Consider the following 18,599-nt stretch of genomic DNA (forward strand, 5'->3'; position numbering starts at 1 on the left):
ACCGGTGCCATGTATAGAATCTGTCCTTGAGGATCTTGAATAATTAAATTCTTCATCCTCCCCCACATCCACCATGAAACACCTTTTCTTTAAAAAGCAACCCCCATAGTGTGCCAAGCTACCTCCACTCACGTATCACAAACAATAGGAGATGTGAAAGTCTAGGAGCTATGTGATAGCAGAACCCAGATTCACTGTGCTCTATGAATCTGGAGATTAAGATTTTTTTGTTGTTGTTCTGTATAGGACACAAATCATTTAGATTAGATGTAATCGGATTGTATCCAGGTACAAATTGAAGCACAAAGGCCATTCAAGTAGGCTAAGTGACTGTTGATTGGTCTGTGAGAGTATTAACTGAAAGATAATGATGAGCTTTAATCCGAAAATCTCTAAATCACAGGGACTGTTAGCTTTAAAATGAATTCATTCTTCTGGTTTTTTCATTTGGGTCAGTTCAGTGTCTTACAAAAATAAATTTAGATTAACAATAAGTCTTTTATTAAGAGCTTATTACATTAACAATACTGTTTAAAGAATAAGTTCTAAAAATACATTAGTGTATGTCTATAAAAAATCATCTGGATTTAGATACCTCTAAGAAAAAATGTGGCAGCTTTCATCTTTTCAAAATATTTACCGATCCTATTGAAAGGTAATGGTATTTATTTAAAATATTTTTCCATAGACACAGGAAGTGGGAAAAATACAGTGATGGATCAACATGGCAGAATAGTTTAATATGTTTCAAAAAGATCTTAAAACCCACTTATTTAAACAATATAATATACATTACTGATTTTCATATTATCACGTAGTTATAATGTACTTTTCATCTTTTAATCTATACTTAATTTAGTTTATATTGTGGTTTTTTTATTCATTAGTTTTAATGCTTGTATTAGTTACTTAGAATTTTATTATATATGATATTATATTGTATGAATACCTATTGTGTAAGCTGCTATGAATTGCTGGTTAGGCAGTATATAAAAATAATTTTATTATTATTATTATTATTATTACTTGCTTAGTGGTGAAAGCAAATCTAAAATTCAGTGGTCTTATTATAAGTAACCATGTTAGGGTTAAAGCAAAGTTGCAGTCCATGTAGAAACAAGCTAGCAAAGTTTTTGTGGACAGAGCAAAACTAGAAGAGAAAGACTATGGAGAAGCTTGACACACTAATGGACTTACTTACCTACAAGTGTGACATAAAGAGTTGTACTGATGTGGGATGCAATTCTTCCTGTACAAGTAGAATACACATACTTTGTGACTGCAATAGACGGAAGAAAATTCCTGTGATTGAGTCAGACTTTATAAAAGGTCAAAGAGAGAAAGTTGGGAGTGTTGGACTTCATCAGATTGGACCAGTTGATCTCCCTGACACCAGAAGACATGAACTACATAAAGAAAGGCAAGCAAAATGGAAGAGTGAAAAAAGAACAGCAGAGGAGCAAGAGATGATGGAGAGATCTGTGCTTGAAGTGAAATAAGGAGATTTGGGATGACTTGGCAGAACCAATGGAGAAAGCTCCTGTTGCTCTAGAGAGCTAGGAAGAGGCCAAAATATAGTACTGAGGATATAACCAACATAGTCCTTGCCAGTTTAAGATACCAAACTGTACTGAGAGAGAGAGCAGAGATTGCTACTACTGCTTGGATTGATGTAGGATCATCACTCACTTGGATATTGCTTTGGTGATTGATCACAACAAAGTGAAGATTTTCAGGCGAGAATTATGAAAAAAATGGATGTACAGTTTGAGGAGGAACTGCAGCAGAATGGCATACTAGGGTCATGTTAAAGGCAGAAGAGAATGGCAAAATGTATCCAGGTATGGTGAAAGAGGAACATTACACAATTTGTATGGAGCCAAGAGGCAGATATCTATGGCATTTTGTTTCTGCGAAAGCAACTAAAGAGAACACTCATGAAGAAATAATTGCTAATTTGGTTGCATGACTGAGAGAATAAGAACAAAACTCTTCAAACTATTGGCGTTGATTCCTGTAATGTAAACACTGGTTAGGAGGGAGAAGTGATGAATTATGTTGAGGAAATCTACAAAAGAAGCTGGTGTGGATTGTCTGTAATCTGCACCCAGGTGAACTACCATTTAGATAACTGGTGATTGCTTTAGATGACAAAATATTAAGCAACAACAAATGGGCAGATCCCATTGAAAAAAATGCTGGATTCTGCTACTGAACTGGAAATAAATCATGATTTTACTAAGATCTCTCACCCTGAACTTCCTCAGTCCAGCAATGAAGTGATCAAAAACTTAAGCACAGATCAAAGCTATGGCTATAGAATTGTAACTATCATTAGAACAGGTGTCTTGTTGGAAATAGAACCTATGTCACATAGCAGATGGCTCACAACAGTTTTAAGGTTCGTGAGAATGGATGTCCAAGCGTAATCTGAAAGGAAAGAATAAAAAAACTTAAGAATGATTGCAGAGTGCTCTGTTGGGGTTTACATGATAAACTGGTTCAATATACAAATAAATAGCAATTAGACACACAGTCCCAGGCATCTCCTGTTGAAAAAACAGTGTGAAGAGGTACATGCCTACAGCTAGACATTCAACTTGCTATGCGAAGAGGAACAGGAGAGAAGAGATGCATTGGAGAAGATATTGAAGATCAGAGGTGAAGGGGAAGAGAAGACATAGATTGGAGATAGGATGAGACCCAGGAAAACACCATCACTTCAGTTGTTGGAAAAATAATGGAAGTGTTGCTAAAAGAAAGGATAGTGTACTTCCTTGAATCTAATGGGTTACAGGATCCGAGGCAACATGGCTTTACAAAAGGTAAATCGTGCCAAACGAACCTGATTGAATTTTTTGATTGGGTGACCAGAGAGCTGGATCGAGGACATAAGCTAGATGTAATTTACTTGGATTTCAGCAAAGCCTTTGATACAGTTCCTCATAGGAGGCTGTTGAACAAATTTGAAGGGCTGAAGTTAGGACCCAAAGTGGTGAACTGGGTCAGAAACTGGCTGTCGGACAGACGCCAGAGTGTGGTGGTTAATGGAAGTCGCTCGAAGGAAGGAAAGGTGACTAGTGGAGTCCCTCAGGGTTCGGTGCTGGGGCCAATCCTGTTCAATATGTATGTGAGTGATATTGCTGAAGGGTTAGAAGGAAAAGTGTGCCTTTTTGCAGATGATACCAAGATTTGTAACAGAGTAGACACCGAAGAGGGAGTGGAAAATATGAAAAAGGATCTGCAAAAGTTAGAGGAATGGTCTAATGCCTGGCAACTAAAATTCAATGCAAAGAAATGCAGAGTAATGCATTTGGGGATTAATAATAGGAAGGAACCGTATATGCTGGGAGGAGAGAAGCTGATATGCACGGACGGGGAGAGGGACCTTGGGGTGATAGTGTCCGAAGATCTAAAGGTGAAAAAACAGTGTGACAAGGCAGTGGCTGCTGCCAGAAGGATGCTGGGCTGTATAAAGAGAGGCGTAGTCAGTAGAAGGAAGAAGGTGTTGATGCCCCTGTACAGGTCATTGGTGAGGCCCCACTTGGAGTATTGTGTTAAGTTTTGGAGACTGTATCTGGCGAAAGACGTAAGAAGACTTGAGGCGGTCCAGAGGAGGGCGACGAAAATGATAGGAGGCTTGCGCCAGAAGACGTATGAGGAGAGACTGGAAGCCCTGAATATGTATACCCTAGAGGAAAGGAGAGACAGGGGAGATATGATTCAGACGTTCAAATACTTGAAGGGTATTAACGTAGAACAAAATCTTTTCCAGAGAAAGGAAAATGATAAAACCAGAGGACATAAGGTTGAGGGGTGGTAGATTCAGGGGCAATGTTAGGAAATTCTACTTTACGGAGAGGGTAGTGGATGCCTGGAATGTGCTCCCGAGAGAGGTGGTGGAGAGTAAAACTGTGACTGAGTTCAAAGAAGCGTGGGATGAACACAGAAGATTTAGAATCAGAAAATAATATTAAATATTGAACTAGGCCAGTTACTGGGCAGACTTGCACGGTCTGTGTCTGTGTATGGCTGTTTGGTGGAGGATGGGCAGGGGAGGGCTTCAATGGCTGGGATGGTGTAGATGGGCTGGAGTAAGTCTTAACAGAGATTTTGGCAGTTGGAACCCAAGCACAGTACCGGGTAAAGCTTTGGATTCTTGCCCAGAAATAGCTAAGAAGAAAAAATTAAAATAAAAAAAAAACCAAAAACAAATTTAAATTGAATCAGGTTGGGCAGACTGGATGGACCATTCGAGTCTTTATCTGCCGTCATCTACTATGTTACTATGTTACCATCCATCAACACTGAGGCAACTATACTCACCAAATTACGCACTTGGCTGGAGCTCTCTGAGCCTCCTGTTACCTGTACCATGACAAAAGCAGAGGCATTTCTGAGCAAGCCCAAGGTGGTTCCAGACTGGCCTTCACACACCCAGTCCATAGAAAGGTGTGTAAAAATGGCAACTGAGGCTGCTGGTCATGTGTACAATCAGGAGAGGAGGGAACATTATATTAGGGGTCAGATGGTCAGCAGGGAGCTCATGAGCCAAAACATGGCCTCTTTGCTGGATTTGCTGGAAAACTGCAATGGAGGAACTATCTACAACAGATGATTTGGGCCCTTCAGAGACAGTTTTCAAAACTGTCCATATAGAGACACAATCATTTGTGTATTTTACTACTACTACTTATCATTTCTACAGCACTATAGACATACGCAGCACTGTACATCAAAACATAGAAGAGGCAGTCCTTGCTCAAAAAAGAGCTTACAGTCTAGTCGAGACGGACAAAAACGTTTTATCCACTGGCTTTATATCAGGTTTTAAAGGAATCGCATGTGCTTAATTTTCCTTTGACAATTGCCATAGGCAAAATATGTGTGTGGTCACTTGCATCTACTTTTTCTGGGGGCTGATTCTTTGTTGGAAATGTTTGTGTGAAGATTAGAAAATGCCATCCATGTGCATAGTTTTTTCCCTGACCTACACTTGCCTCCCCCAACCTCCTTTCAGTGTTGCTAAATATCATGTGGTTGTCTAGACAAACTGAGGGAGAACAATTTTCAGACAACTAAAATAATTATTACTTGTGTAAATTATTTTGAAAATTGTTCTTTCTAAGGGTAAGTGGCTGCATTTTATGGTATTTATAAGGATTCTACAGAATCCCATACTTTGCACATGAGTTTTGAGGGCTCCTTATAGTTAACAGTCAGACAAAATGTTTCAGTTGCATGTGATAGAGGCAAACATCAATGCTTAGTCATCTGTATTACAAGCAGCTACCTGCCCTGACGACTATTCCATGACTGCATTTTTTCCTCTCTCCCCACTTGGTTCAGTTTCACTAAGCTGGACTTTATAGCTAGTTTTGGGTTCTCTCTAGTGGTGCAAAGGAAGAATTGATGGCTTGGATTAGAGTAGAAATATAATTAAATCATTACTCAGGAAGCCGAATGAGTTTGATTTAAAGTAATTATATGGCATTCAGAAAATTTTTAAAAACATTTCTTTTTAGGAAATTTGTGCTGATAAATTCATATAGGGCTCCTTTTTCAAAGGTGCGCTAGCGTTTTTAACACACACACCGGATTAGCGTGCGCTAGACAAAAATCTACCGCCCGCTCAAAAGGAGGCGGTAGCAGCTAGCACGCGGCAATTTAGCACGCGCTGTTCTGCGCGTTAAGGCCCTAGCGCAGCTTTGTAAAAGGAGCCCATAGTATTGTCTGTTATTATTTGATTCTATTTTTTTAGAATAAGTGAGTATTTAGCGTGGTAATATATGTTTAACTGGGTCTGTTTCCAGTAGGATATAATTTTTATTGTAATCCGCCATGGTGGAATATAAATTTTAATGTAATGTAAATCCATTTAAATCATGATTTAAATCACTAGTCAGGAGAATTGCCTAATCATTTTCTAGTATAAGTATATTCTTATTTGATATCATTTTGATATCATTTTAATTCACATTTGTCTGTTCCAATAAAAAAAATGAAAAAAAGGCCCCATGATGCATGCAAAATTGTTAGCGCATCGATTGCTGTTCCACAATTGGCCAGAGAATAGGCCAAACGGCAATCCAGTCAGTATTACCGACTGACTTTAGTGCATCTAGCCCAGGGATCTCAAAGTCACTCCTTGAGGGCCACAATCCAGTCGGGTTTTCAGGATTTCCCCAATGAATATGCATTGAAAGCAGTGCATGCACATAGATCTCATGCATATTCATTGGGGAAATCCTGAAAACTTGACTGGATTGCGGCCCTCAAGGAGGGACTTTGAGAACCCTGATCTAGCCCAATGTCAAAACACAGAATTTTGTTTCTGCAAATTGGCACTTAACGAAATATGATAACACTCTCTTCAGCAAGAGTGGCAAAATAACGATCAGAATTTAGGAAGTTGGTTGGTTGGGCTGAGAAATTTTCAGCACCCCTTCATAACAGCATCTACGTAACCATATTCTTTTATAGAAAACTAGCTTAAACCCACATTGGTACACTGAAATTTAGATGTAACCATTTATTTCAGGACAATGGCAGACATAAGTGGGCATGCCTCCCCCCATCCTTTTACTAGGCCTTGGTAGAGGTTTCTATCGCAGCCCTGAGCGCTAAATGATTTGACAATGCTCATAGAATATCTGTGAGTGTTGGAGCATTTAGCACCCCGGACCATAGTAGATACCTCTACAGTGGCTTAATAAAAGAGGGGAGGAGGGGGAAAGTGTACCATTCAAGAAGTGTAACTTAAATTATTCTATAATTTATGTGCCTAAGTTTGAGACACATGCCCCCTTACTCCACCCACATTTATGCCCATTTGCAGTTACAAGCTATAGCACTTACCCACTTTGTTATAGAATAGTGTGTATGTAGTGCTCTTATGCAAGTAAGTGCCAATATCCGAGTAACTGCACACAAATGCACAAAGTACATGCTAAATCGGTTAGCGCCCCTTGGTGACTTCCCCTCTTATTTTTGTTCATTAGAAGTTCAATTAATTATGAATGTTTGGAGAATATTTGTACAAAAAAATAAAGAACCATGGACTAGGTAACATGAAATATAAAACTGGCAAAGAGAGGGGCAAAAAAAACCCAACAGATTTGTCCACAGTCAGAAGACAAGAGTTGGAAAACTATTTCTCTGTTATAAAACAGGCATAGATAGAAACATTGAAACATAGAAACATGATGGCAGATAAAGGCCAAATGGCCCATATAGTCTGTCCATCCACAGTAACAATTATCTCATCCTCTCTCTAAGAGATCCCACGTGCCTATCCCGTGCTTTTTTGAATTCAGACAGTCTGTCTCCAACACCTCTTCCAGGAGATTCTCTACCACCCTTTCTGTAAAAACGTATTTCCTTAGATTACTCCAGAGCCTATCACCTCTTAACTTCATCCCATACCCTCTCATTCCAGTGCTTCCTTTCAAATGAAAGAGACTCAGCTCATGTGCATTTACATCACGTATGTATTTAAACGTTCCTATCATCTCTCCCCTATCCCGCCTTTCCTTCAAAGTATACAGATTGAGATCTTTAAGTCTGTCCCCATATGCCTTATGACAAAGCCCACACAATATTTTAATAGCCTTCCTCTGGACTGACTCTATCCTTTTTATATCTTTTCGAAGGTGCGGTCTCCAGAATTGCACACAGTATGCTAAATGAGGTCTCACCAGAGTGTTATTACAGGGGCATCTATGCTGCCTGTTTCCTGTTGGCTATACCTCTCCCTATGCACCATAGCACCCTTCTAGCTTTCACCATCACTTTTTCAACCTGTTTGGCCACCTTAAGATCAACACATACAATCACACCCAAATCCCGCTCTTCTGTCTTGCACATAAGTTTTTCAACCCCTAAACTGTACCGTTCTCTCAGGTTTTTGCAGCCCATATGCATGACCTTGCATTTCATAGCATTAAATTTTAGCTGCCAAATTTCAGATCATTCTTCAAGCTTCACTAGGTCCTTCCTAATGTTATTAACACCATCCGGGGTGTCTACTCTATTACATACTTTGGTATCATCCACAAAGAGGCAAATCTTACCTGACAGCCCTTCAGCAATATCGCTTATAAAAATGTTAAAAAGAACAAGCCCAATAACAGAACCTTGAGAGACATCACTGGTAACAATCCTTTCCTCAGAATGATCCCCATTGACCACTACCCTCTGTTGCCTTCCACTCAATCAGTTCCTGACCCAACTCGTCTCTTTGGGTCCCAAAAGGCACTCAGTTTATTTATTAGATGCCTGTTTGGAACACTGTCAAAGACTTTGCAAAAATCTAAATGCACCACATCTAGTGCACGCCCTCTATCCAATTCTCTAGTCACCCTGTTAAAGAAATTGATCAGATTTGTCTGACAAGACCTACTTCTAGTTAATCCATGTTGCTTATGCATACTACTTATGGGGAATTTAGGAAACACCTAAAAACATATCTGTTCTTGAAGTATTTAGATAACTGACCTATACAATCTTAGTCCACAACTACTGATCCCCAAAACTGTTAATCACTAACCCTTAACTTTGTTAAATCTACTCAATTTGTAACATCTTTTAATCATTGTAATCCGCAGGAAGGGCCTAAGGCTACTGGGCCGATTCCGGTTGGCCCAGTCACCTCAGGCCCCACCTGTGGGCTGGGTTTGAGCCACCTGGGCCAATCAGGCCTTAAGGCCAGCCATTCCTGGGATGGCTGGCCTGCCGGACAGATGGGCTTGGCACCTGTCCGTCCGTCCAATAATTTTTAAGGTATGGGGAGGGGGATTGGGGGTGGGGGTTGAGGGGTCAGCAGGGGGGGCGATCGGGGGTTTGGGGGGCATTCAGGGGAGGGGGGTGCGTCGAGGGCAGGATAATCAGTGGGGGAGGGGGGAAGGTGGGGGTGCCACGGGGCAAGAGGACTTAGGCTTCATCTTGCCCCAATCAAGTTGGAGAAGGTGGGAGTGCCGCGGGGCAGGAGGGCTTGGACTTCCTCTTGCCCCGATCATAATCGGCGGGGCTAGGAGGGCTTGGGCTCTCTCCTGGCCTGATTGTTGTTGGGGGGGGGGGGGGTGGATTCTGTAACTGGTGTTGTTTTTGACAGACACTGGTTACAGAATCTAGCTTTTAGGCGAAGGACTGGCTCCTCCTTTGCCTAAAAGCTCTTGTTTTGGGCGTTTGGGAGTTAGGCTTTTTTTAGGTTGATTATATATTGTTACTGTAGATGTAGTGGTGGTCTGGGCATTTAAACAGCTGAATGTAGAGGCAAGCTATTATCAAAAAAACCTCCTTTTGGATGTTTTTTTTTTTTTAAATGGACAATTTCCCTGCTTCTACTTTCAACGTTTAGGGCCTTAGGCCAAAAGGGGACTTAGACTTTTTTTTTTTATTATGCCCCTCCACGTATTTTAGGAATGCATACAAAGAAGTCATCGGTCATATGTACAGTGGAACCTTGGTTTACGAGCATAATTCGTTCCAGATTGCTCGTAGGAAGTAAGGGAAACTCGCTTTGATCCGTTCCACCTTGTCCCACCCCCCCCGAGGTTACCGGCGCTGCTCCGTTCCCTCCCCCCTTGAGGCCACCGATGCTGCTCCATACCCCCCTCCCGTGATCCGGCATCCCGCTCTGCAAACCGGCATCCTCCCCCCCAGTCACGTCGCCCCCTCTCCCCCGCGATTCTACATCCCCCCGAGCACTGAAACAAAATCCCTTACCCCGATTGGGCACTGGCACCAGCACCAATGCATAGGACGTGCCGGTGCCTGAAGATCCTCCCTCTTCTGGGCTGGGCGTCAAAGGAGATCCTCCCTGTTGCCTGTGCTGGGCTGGACTGGGCTTTGAGCATATGCGCATTTTGCAAATGTTTTGCTCGTCTTGCAAAACACTCGCAAACCAGTGCACTCGTAAACCGAGGTTTGACTGTACCATCAAAAGGAACTCTACAGCAAGTTATGTCTCAACTTAAAAACCATCTTCAAGGTTTTATACCTTATGCTATACTCAACAGTATTCATGCCTTAAATATACAGTCTCTGCATTTTTGGCTAATTATGCTAGTATTCAGCTAGTAGGCAGCCAGCAAAGGTACATCAACATAGGGGCAATGTAATCAAACCTAGACATATCTGTAATGAGTTGTGCAGCTATATTCATCAATAGCTGCAGAGGTTTAAGGATGGAAGCCATTAAACCATGTAATATCACATTACTTTAGTCAAGGCAAGGAAGCATAACTGTCTGGAAAACCTTTTGAGATAATCTTCTGTAGCTAACAATGGTTGTGAATGACAAGAATACTCTCATTTTACAAATGGATTTACATAAAATTTGTGGACATGAGATTGCATACTAAACTGCTGATCTAAAACCACACCCAACTACACAACTTTCATACCAACATTTTCAAATCATTCATTTGCAGATATAGAGGAGAAACAAAGGAAATTTCATGTGCGATTAAAAAAAAAATCCCTCCATGTTCTTAAATTTTAAAATCAACCGAAAGGTTTTCAATCAGGAGGCAACATCATGAAGGAATAAACCACAGAGAGCTTAAATAAGTAGAATGTACATAAATAAACTCTTATAAGCTACCAACTATGTAAAAGTACATACTTTGACATGATGGTGTGTACTTTGCCTTTAAGTATGTGCCTTTAAGTGTGTACTTTACCTTTAAGTATGTACAGAGTTGGGTAAAGCATGGATGGAGCATGCCTATACTGAGGTTAGTCTATTTTATAATCTATATATGTGTATATTTAAAAATTAGAGGTGTGAACATTTATACCTGTTTAATGGACAGATGTAAATGTCTGCATCTGCATGGTAGATACAATTTCAGTCACTTTGGCTAATGTTTTATAAAGATAAGTTGGTGCCAGCTAGTCTTTATGAAATTGATCTAATAAAAGCACTCCTCTAGGTATTGGCATTAGAAGCTCCTTATAAAATTACCTTCATGGGGGCATTGGTTATGGCATCTATTTCAAACCGATGCTATAAAGAAAAGGAGAGATCTACTTTTTTTAAAATATAGAATACTAGCACAATTAGCCAAAAATGCAGATATATTTAAGGCATGGATACTTATACCAGTCCTATAGCTGTTGTAAATGCTTGTATCTAGTTACATGTTAAGAGCAAATGCAAATGATAGGATTCTATAATTTATGTGCATACTTGTGTGATCATTCCATTCTCTAGCCAAACCCAATCCATATGGAAGCCCACCAGCATAGTACGCCTCACCAAATTACTAGCCAGTATGCTATATGAGGTCATTTAAGCATGTAAGTAGACACTTAAATGTACCTAAATGACTAAACCCCCCTTATACAAAGCTGCAGATTTGAAAAGGGGACATGACCAGGAGTAAATAGTGGGCAGATTGGGGTCATTCCTAAAAGTTAGCTGCATTGTTATAGAATACACCCGACACAATCATAACTAAGACACAGGCATTTAGGCCTGGTTTTAGCTGGCCTAAATGCCTGTGCCTAAGTTATGCATCGCACACTGACACTAAGCACGATTCTATAGAAGGTATGTATACCTTGTAGAATTGCACTAAGTCGACACTGAATTTTTAGGCACCAAATATGGTCCAAAATGCATCCAGAAAGTTGATTCATGCCTCCTTGTTTATTTGATTGCTTAAATAATGTGTATGCTTATTGTATTGCTCAAATACTGTTTTATGTAATGGTTATTGAACTCAGATAAATGGTGATCATGCGTAAATATTTTATGTGCACTGTAGGTTTATTAGACTTATAAAAATGTTAGTTATGGCATATATTTTTGGATTTTGCCATTCATATGTTATGCTCATTTTGTAGGCATGAAGCATCCTTTAAGTCCTGACTTCGTCCTTGAAAATGGAAATATGAATTCAACAACTTTTTTGTGGAGCTTTGAAGAGAATGGACAGCAGCATGATGGACCCAACTATCAATTAAATAATGAAACAAAGAAAGTGCTGTTTTCTCTGTGTGAAGTGTGCAATATCCAGCTGAATACTGCAGCACAGGCAGAAGTCCATTACAGTGGGAAATCTCATCTGAAGAGGATGAAGCAGTTGAATAATGGAAAACTACCTACAAACACAGCCCCAAGTTCATTGCTTGTAAGCACAAGTACAGGTATGTGAAAGGAACAAAGTCAATATAACTTTTAAACCTACACTTAAAAAAACAACTATGCTTTTGTTATCTGAACCCTATTATAAATATTTAGATCACTGTGATCATGTTTGCTAAATTCACATATAAAGCATTCCAACCACTTTTATGTTTTCAAAAGTAATCATGATATAATGTTGACATTTCTTTAAAAATCCAACATGATCTCATGTAGAAATAATCAAGGTTGAACTCTGTCTTCATAGAAGTCATGGACCCTGCAATGAGCTTTATTTTTGATATGACGTCTAAATCCGAGTTTAGACATTTTCAGAAGTGTGCCCAAAAATTGGGTAGAGAAAATGATCATTTTTGAAAATGCAAAATGTATTTTTTCTTTCCAAAAATGACCATTTCTAGATATGTTTGCCCTTAGTGTGTCTATCTTTTTTGACAATTTTCAAAAACAAATACGTCCAAATGATAAACACACAGAGCAAGCCATAATCACTGAAGAGGAAACCACACACATCTCATCCTCCAAACCCACTTCCTTCTCCTCTGATCCGATTCTCACTCACCTACTCAGTGCTATCTCACTTGTTGTCATCCTTCTATCTATCACATCCTCAACCTATTACTTTCCACTGCAACTGTCCCTGATGCCTTCAAATATGCTGTTGTCACACCCCTTCTCAAAAAACCCTCACTGGACCCTATGTGCCCCTCCAACTATCGCTCCATCTCCCTCCTCCTCTTCTTAACCAAGTTACTTAAACGTGCTGTTCACCACCATTGCCTAGACTTCCTCTCCTCCCAGGCTATTCTGGATCCACTTCAGTCAGGCTTTCGCCCACTGCATTCCACAAAAACTGCCCTTACCAAAGTTTCCAATGACCTGTTCCTGGCTAGATCCAAAGACTTCTACTCTATCCTCATCCTTCTCAATTTATCTGCTGCTTTTGATACTGTTGATCACTGCCTACTCCTTGATGTGCTGTCCTTCCTGAGATTCTAAAGGTCTACTCTCTCCTGGTTTTCTTCCAATCTCTTCTATCCCATCTTCAGTGTATGCAATGGCGGTTCCTCCTCCACAGCCTTCCCGCTATCAATTTGTGTACCTCAAGGCTCTACATCTTTAACCCTATATGTCATGTATTGTCTGTCCAAGTTAGATTGTAAGCTTTTCTGAGAAGGGACCATCTATTAAATGTCAAAATGTACAACGCTGTGTACACCTTTCAGCACTGTAGAAGTGATAAATAGTAGTAATAGTTGTATTAGAGATCCTGGCATCTACAAAAGCCCACACCATACGTACAGCTAGGTTGTGGAGGAGATATTGGAGAGATGATCAGAAACTAGAAGGAAAAAGAAAGAATAGCTGAAAGCAGAGGTAGCAGTTACTACCGTGTTTCCCCGAAAATAAGGCACTGTCTTATACTACTTATTACATTTAGGTACTCAAGCATTTTTCCTTATCTGTCCCGGTGGGCTCACACTCTATCTAATGTACCTGGGGCAATGGGGGATTAAGTGACTTGCTCAAAAATGCACTAGGTCTTATTTTCAGGGAAACTGCCCACTCACAAACCCACAGCATTTTTCTGTCTCCCTGCCATGCAGCTGAACCCCGACTGACCCTTCCGTCTTTCCTTCCCCAGTCTGACTGCAAGACTGACATATCTTTATCTACTTCCAAAAGGCAGCGTCGCGGCAGCAATCTAAATGGGCTGCTTTGGACCTTCTCACGTCAGGGCGTTCATCTGCTGCATCATTGATGATGTCATCAGCAACATGGCAGTGGAACGTCCCGATATGAGAAGGCCTGAAGCAGCTCGTTTAGATTGCTGCTGCGACGCTGCCTTTTGGAAATAGGTAATGATATGTCAGTCTCGTGGTCGGCGGGGAGGGAGATATGGAAGGGTCTGATGTGGCATTTAGAAAGATCCCGGTACCAACAGTGGACTTTCTCCTACCCCAAAAATAAGTGCATCAACTAGGGCTTATTTTTGGGGTAGGGCTTATATTAAGACCTACCTTGAAAATCATGCTAGGACTTATTTTCAGGGTAGGTCTTATTTTTGGGGAAACACGATAGGAAAATGGTGTTAAAGGAAATACCTGGAAGCAAGGAGGAGAGGGAGGAGAATATGGGAGGCAATATGTGGAGGAGGGGAGGAGAGGGAGGCGAGTAGTGGAACAAAGAAATGTGAAGGAAAAGAAGCAAAATATCCCCCTAAAAATAGGTGAAACAAAATTAGACCAAAAAATTAGCTGCTCATGCACTTGCATACTTATAAAATCTACCACATGGTTGTAACACTTATATAAATTGCATCTTCTAAGTATATGACATACTGCTTGTACATATAATGGTCCTCTAGGGTTATTTTTAATAACTCATCTTAAAAAAACTTCCACCAGCAACTATGGTATTCCACAAGGCTCTATACTATCTACTCTCTTATTTAACATCTTCATAGCTCCATTATTAACTTTGTCAATCCATTGGGTTTTCCATTTTTGCCTATGCCGATGACCTTCATCCAGTCAACTCTGATAAGGAGATTCGCAACATTAAGCAAAAACTAACAAAAATAAATCAATGGCTCCAGGAGAATATGTTATCCCTGAATATCGCAAAAACAAAATCCATTTTCTTCCCCTGGAAAGACGGACTCAAGCCTCCCTCCTCCATCTGTGTCGACAATACTCCTATTCAAACAGTCGATAAGATAAAAATTTTAGGCATCATCCTTGACCACATACTCAACTATCATGATCAAATTAATAAAGTTGTCAAAAGTTGTTTCTTTAGGCTGTGTATGATTAACTTTCTCGACGCCTCATCCTTAAACACCCTAATATATTCCCTGGTAATATTAAAATTGGATTATTGCAATTCACTCTATAAGGGAATTGCACAAAAAATATTAGAAGATTACAAATAATACAGAACCCTGCAATACAAATAATTACAAGAAAAAGGAAATTTGACCACTTTACATCATTACTAAAGAATGCACACTGGCTACCCATGAATCATAGAATCACATACAAACTGGCATTAATTACATTTAAGGTACAATTATTCAAAGTCAAACTATTTTTAGACAGAGTGATTATCCCCTACAATCCATTTTGTACTCTAAGATAGGAGGATAAAAACCTTCTTACAACACCATCCTTGAGAACAATTAATACCAGGCGGAACACCCTCTTTTCAGTTACAGCCCCTTAAATTTGGAATTTATTACCGACCCAGGTAAGGGAGGAAAAAACTCTTGATGAGTTCAAAGGGAAGTTAAAAAGTCACCTATTCAGGGACACCTTTGAATAATTGCCATCCCATGTTTAGTTTGACTTCGGCACTCAATGCAGGCAAGGCCTTATCAATGTAATTCTATGTTTTTCTCCTTTTTTGTTCTCTTTCCTATATTGATTGTAGTTCCTCCCATTATTTTCCTCTCATCTTATCATCTACCTCGTCAGAAGTATGTCAGTGTTTCTCTAATAAATTATCTCCCCCATTTCATTGAACATCGCTTTAAAATTCTGAAAAACTGATTTTATCACATTTTTAAATAAACTTGGAAACTTGCTCTTTTATTCAACATATTAATTTATTTTTATATAAAAAAATTGTTCTCTTGTGTATCACACCAAATATGAGTTTCTTCAGTGATGTTATGTTTAATTTATAATAGACCAAGTGCTAACTGTGGCCTCATACTTCTGGGCAGCATTTCTTAAAGAGGCTGGTGCAGGAAAATTAGAAGCCTCTTGCCCTCCCTATTCTCCATCTCTGTGAAAGTACTTCAGTTTTCCCAAATTCCTTAGCCCCCTCCTCGAAGATATATTACAGAACCCAGTCAAGTCCCACCCCCAGCTCTATAGGCATTCTTCCTGACAAAGACTTGTATCCTCTTATCCCTCTGAAGAACCCCCCCCCCTCCATGCCATAGGTCCCCCTGGCTTGCCTTAAGCCATCCCCAGTGGTATGTCTTGCAGGAGCGATTCCCAGGGGGACGAAAACAGAAAACAAAAATCCTCCGCAACAAATCAAGCTCCTGCGCTTTGCTTTTGTGTGTGAGGAGCGATTCCCAGTCACTGCCAGCACAAGGTTCAAAATGGCACTCATGATCCCTAGAAATAGTTTTGCTAATAGGTAATAATTCATTTTATATATTTTTGCATGTGAATTACCTCATTAACCCAGCTTCTGCCTCAACTTTAACACATGCTGTTAATGCTTGCTAACTGCTCATTCTAAAAACACAGACATTTTCATAAAATGTGTTAATGTTTGCATTAATGTTAAATCAGTATAGCACATGGACCTCATCATAAGTTGTTTTAACATCTTGTCTTGTAAATAAATACTTTGAAAGAGTTATCCAAAATCCATAAATAAGTACTGAAGTAAAACTAGTATGATATCTATGGGCTTTGGAAGTATTATCTTTTTGCCTTATAAATTGTCACATTTTTATGACAGGGGCAGTGATAAAACCTATCAAGAGAGTATGGTTCATTTAGGTAGCATAGAGCATTAAATTTAGCTATAGGATGAGGATCAATAGGCCTGGCAACTTTCAAGCTGGGTCCATCTCTTGCATGTTTAATGTACAGCGCCGCATGTGTTTGGTAGTGCTACAGAAATAATAAATAGCAGTAGTAAGTTTGGAATTTATCTTCTTCAGTATAAAAGAACATTTGTCTTTATAAAATACTAGATATGTAATAGGTAAATCACATTATTTAGAATGCATCATGAAGTTCTCATTACAGCAAATGCTACAAGCGGCTTCCTGACAAATTATTTGGATTGTAACTTAGTAAGTATAACGTAGTTAGTCATTAATGTTTTAGTAAAGCAAACGACAATGGAAACATATCCGTTACAGTCTCAGAAGTGACTCAAATAGCTTCTGTGCCAGATAAAATGGCCCTTTAAGTAATTGGTCTATTTAACTTTCTGACAGTAAGGTAGATTAGATATAAACCAGAAATGATGATATAGAGCTTTTCAGTAAAGCAACATTTTGAAGATGGGATATACTTATGGAGGATGACTTTGTATAAGTCATCAGTATGAGAAAAAGGATGTCTAAGTCTACCTATTGTGGCGGGGCCAGGGATAAGCCTAGCGCGGACAACCCGACTCCCGCACCAGGTGCAGGACGGAGCGCTCCCTGGAGGACTCCCGCTGGATAATCCCAGTAGAAAATACAATACACGGCTCACTTTGGAAAGTTCAGACTTTTCTTTTTATTATCCCCCCCAGTTCAAGGCACTGGGTCTCAAATAGTCCCTCTTGGCTGAGTGGACTTGAAACAAATAATACATCAGCAATGCTTCTCCTTTATAAGAGAGTCCAGACTGCTGTTCAGGCAGATAAACCAAAAATAAACAAAAACGTTTTTTTCTTCAGTTTCACCAATTGTGCCTGTGGATACTTCAGGAAGCTTTTCTCACCTGACCCACCGGAAGTACAATGCCCCCATTACCCTTATGCTCCTGGGGTAGGGGCTGGGAAACCATCCACCCTTTTCTGACTGGTTTAAGTCCCCACCCAAAAGTTCCCCTATTCAGGGCTATGTAACATTAGGTCACTGAATTCCCGTTCAGGCTTTTCTCGGAAGTTAATTAGGGTTCCCACCTCCTTCACTCTCTCTGCAAGGCCTATCTCTCGGGCTCTAATTGACACATTCACACTTCCTTACAGTCCGGCCTAAGGGAGAAAGAACGCTGCACAGAAAGACGTTAACTTTCATTCCCCTCCCCCATTCATTACCTTATTGACTGTAGTTAGATAGGAGATCCCAGGCTGCCAGACTGCACTCCATTTCACTTCCTTCAGAGACCTCTATATCTATCTCCATTAGGGACTCCCCGCTCTCTGAGGCTGGATAGGAATTCCCTTCAGGGGCAGCTACCGGCCAGCCCTGCTCTGGAAGCCTTTCTCCTCCCTTGAGCTTCGGCTTGGGAGCCAGAAGTTTGTTAATTCGTGAGGGCTGTAGGACAGCCCGTTCTTTAGCCCTGGACTTTGAAAGAAAACTCCTAGCTGTTTCCTTCCTGCTTTGCACGGCACGTCTCTCCCTTGCAGTTCCTGATTTCCCCCGAGTGTTCCCAGGTGTGTTGGTTTTATGCTGCAGGCTCGTTCCCACTGTCCTTCTGGGTTCGTCTTGCCTGTCAGCTCTGCTCCTTTCCTTAACCCTTCCTGGGCTAGTTTTCTTTACCAGTGGCTTTACTGGAGAACTGCCCAAGGAATTATAAAAGGGATTATAGTGCCCTAAATCAGGTATTGTGGTTTCTGCCCTTCTCTCTCTGCCTTGCCCTGCCTGTTGGCTCTTTGTAATAGGAACAGGGTTAATGGGTAGCTTCCTGGGCTTAGGAATAGGGGCAGCCCTTTGCATGGCAGGGTTTAAAACCGGATTTAAACTGGTGACAGGAGCTTC

General features: G+C 40.4%; 1 protein-coding gene across 1 annotated transcript in view; it reads left to right on the forward strand.

Moving 5' to 3' along the window:
- Window positions 1-18,599, forward strand: part of LOC117361388 (zinc finger protein 385B-like) — a 90,966-nt gene that overhangs the window by 33,201 nt on the left and 39,166 nt on the right. Inside the window, exon 2 of the mRNA XM_033946635.1 lies at window positions 11,854-12,156. Coding sequence (XP_033802526.1) covers window positions 11,854-12,156 — 303 coding nt within the window. The remainder of the gene's footprint in view (window positions 1-11,853; window positions 12,157-18,599) is intronic.

The sequence above is a fragment of the Geotrypetes seraphini genome, chromosome 5, assembly GCF_902459505.1.
Source record: "Geotrypetes seraphini chromosome 5, aGeoSer1.1, whole genome shotgun sequence".
NCBI lineage: Eukaryota > Metazoa > Chordata > Amphibia > Gymnophiona > Dermophiidae > Geotrypetes > Geotrypetes seraphini.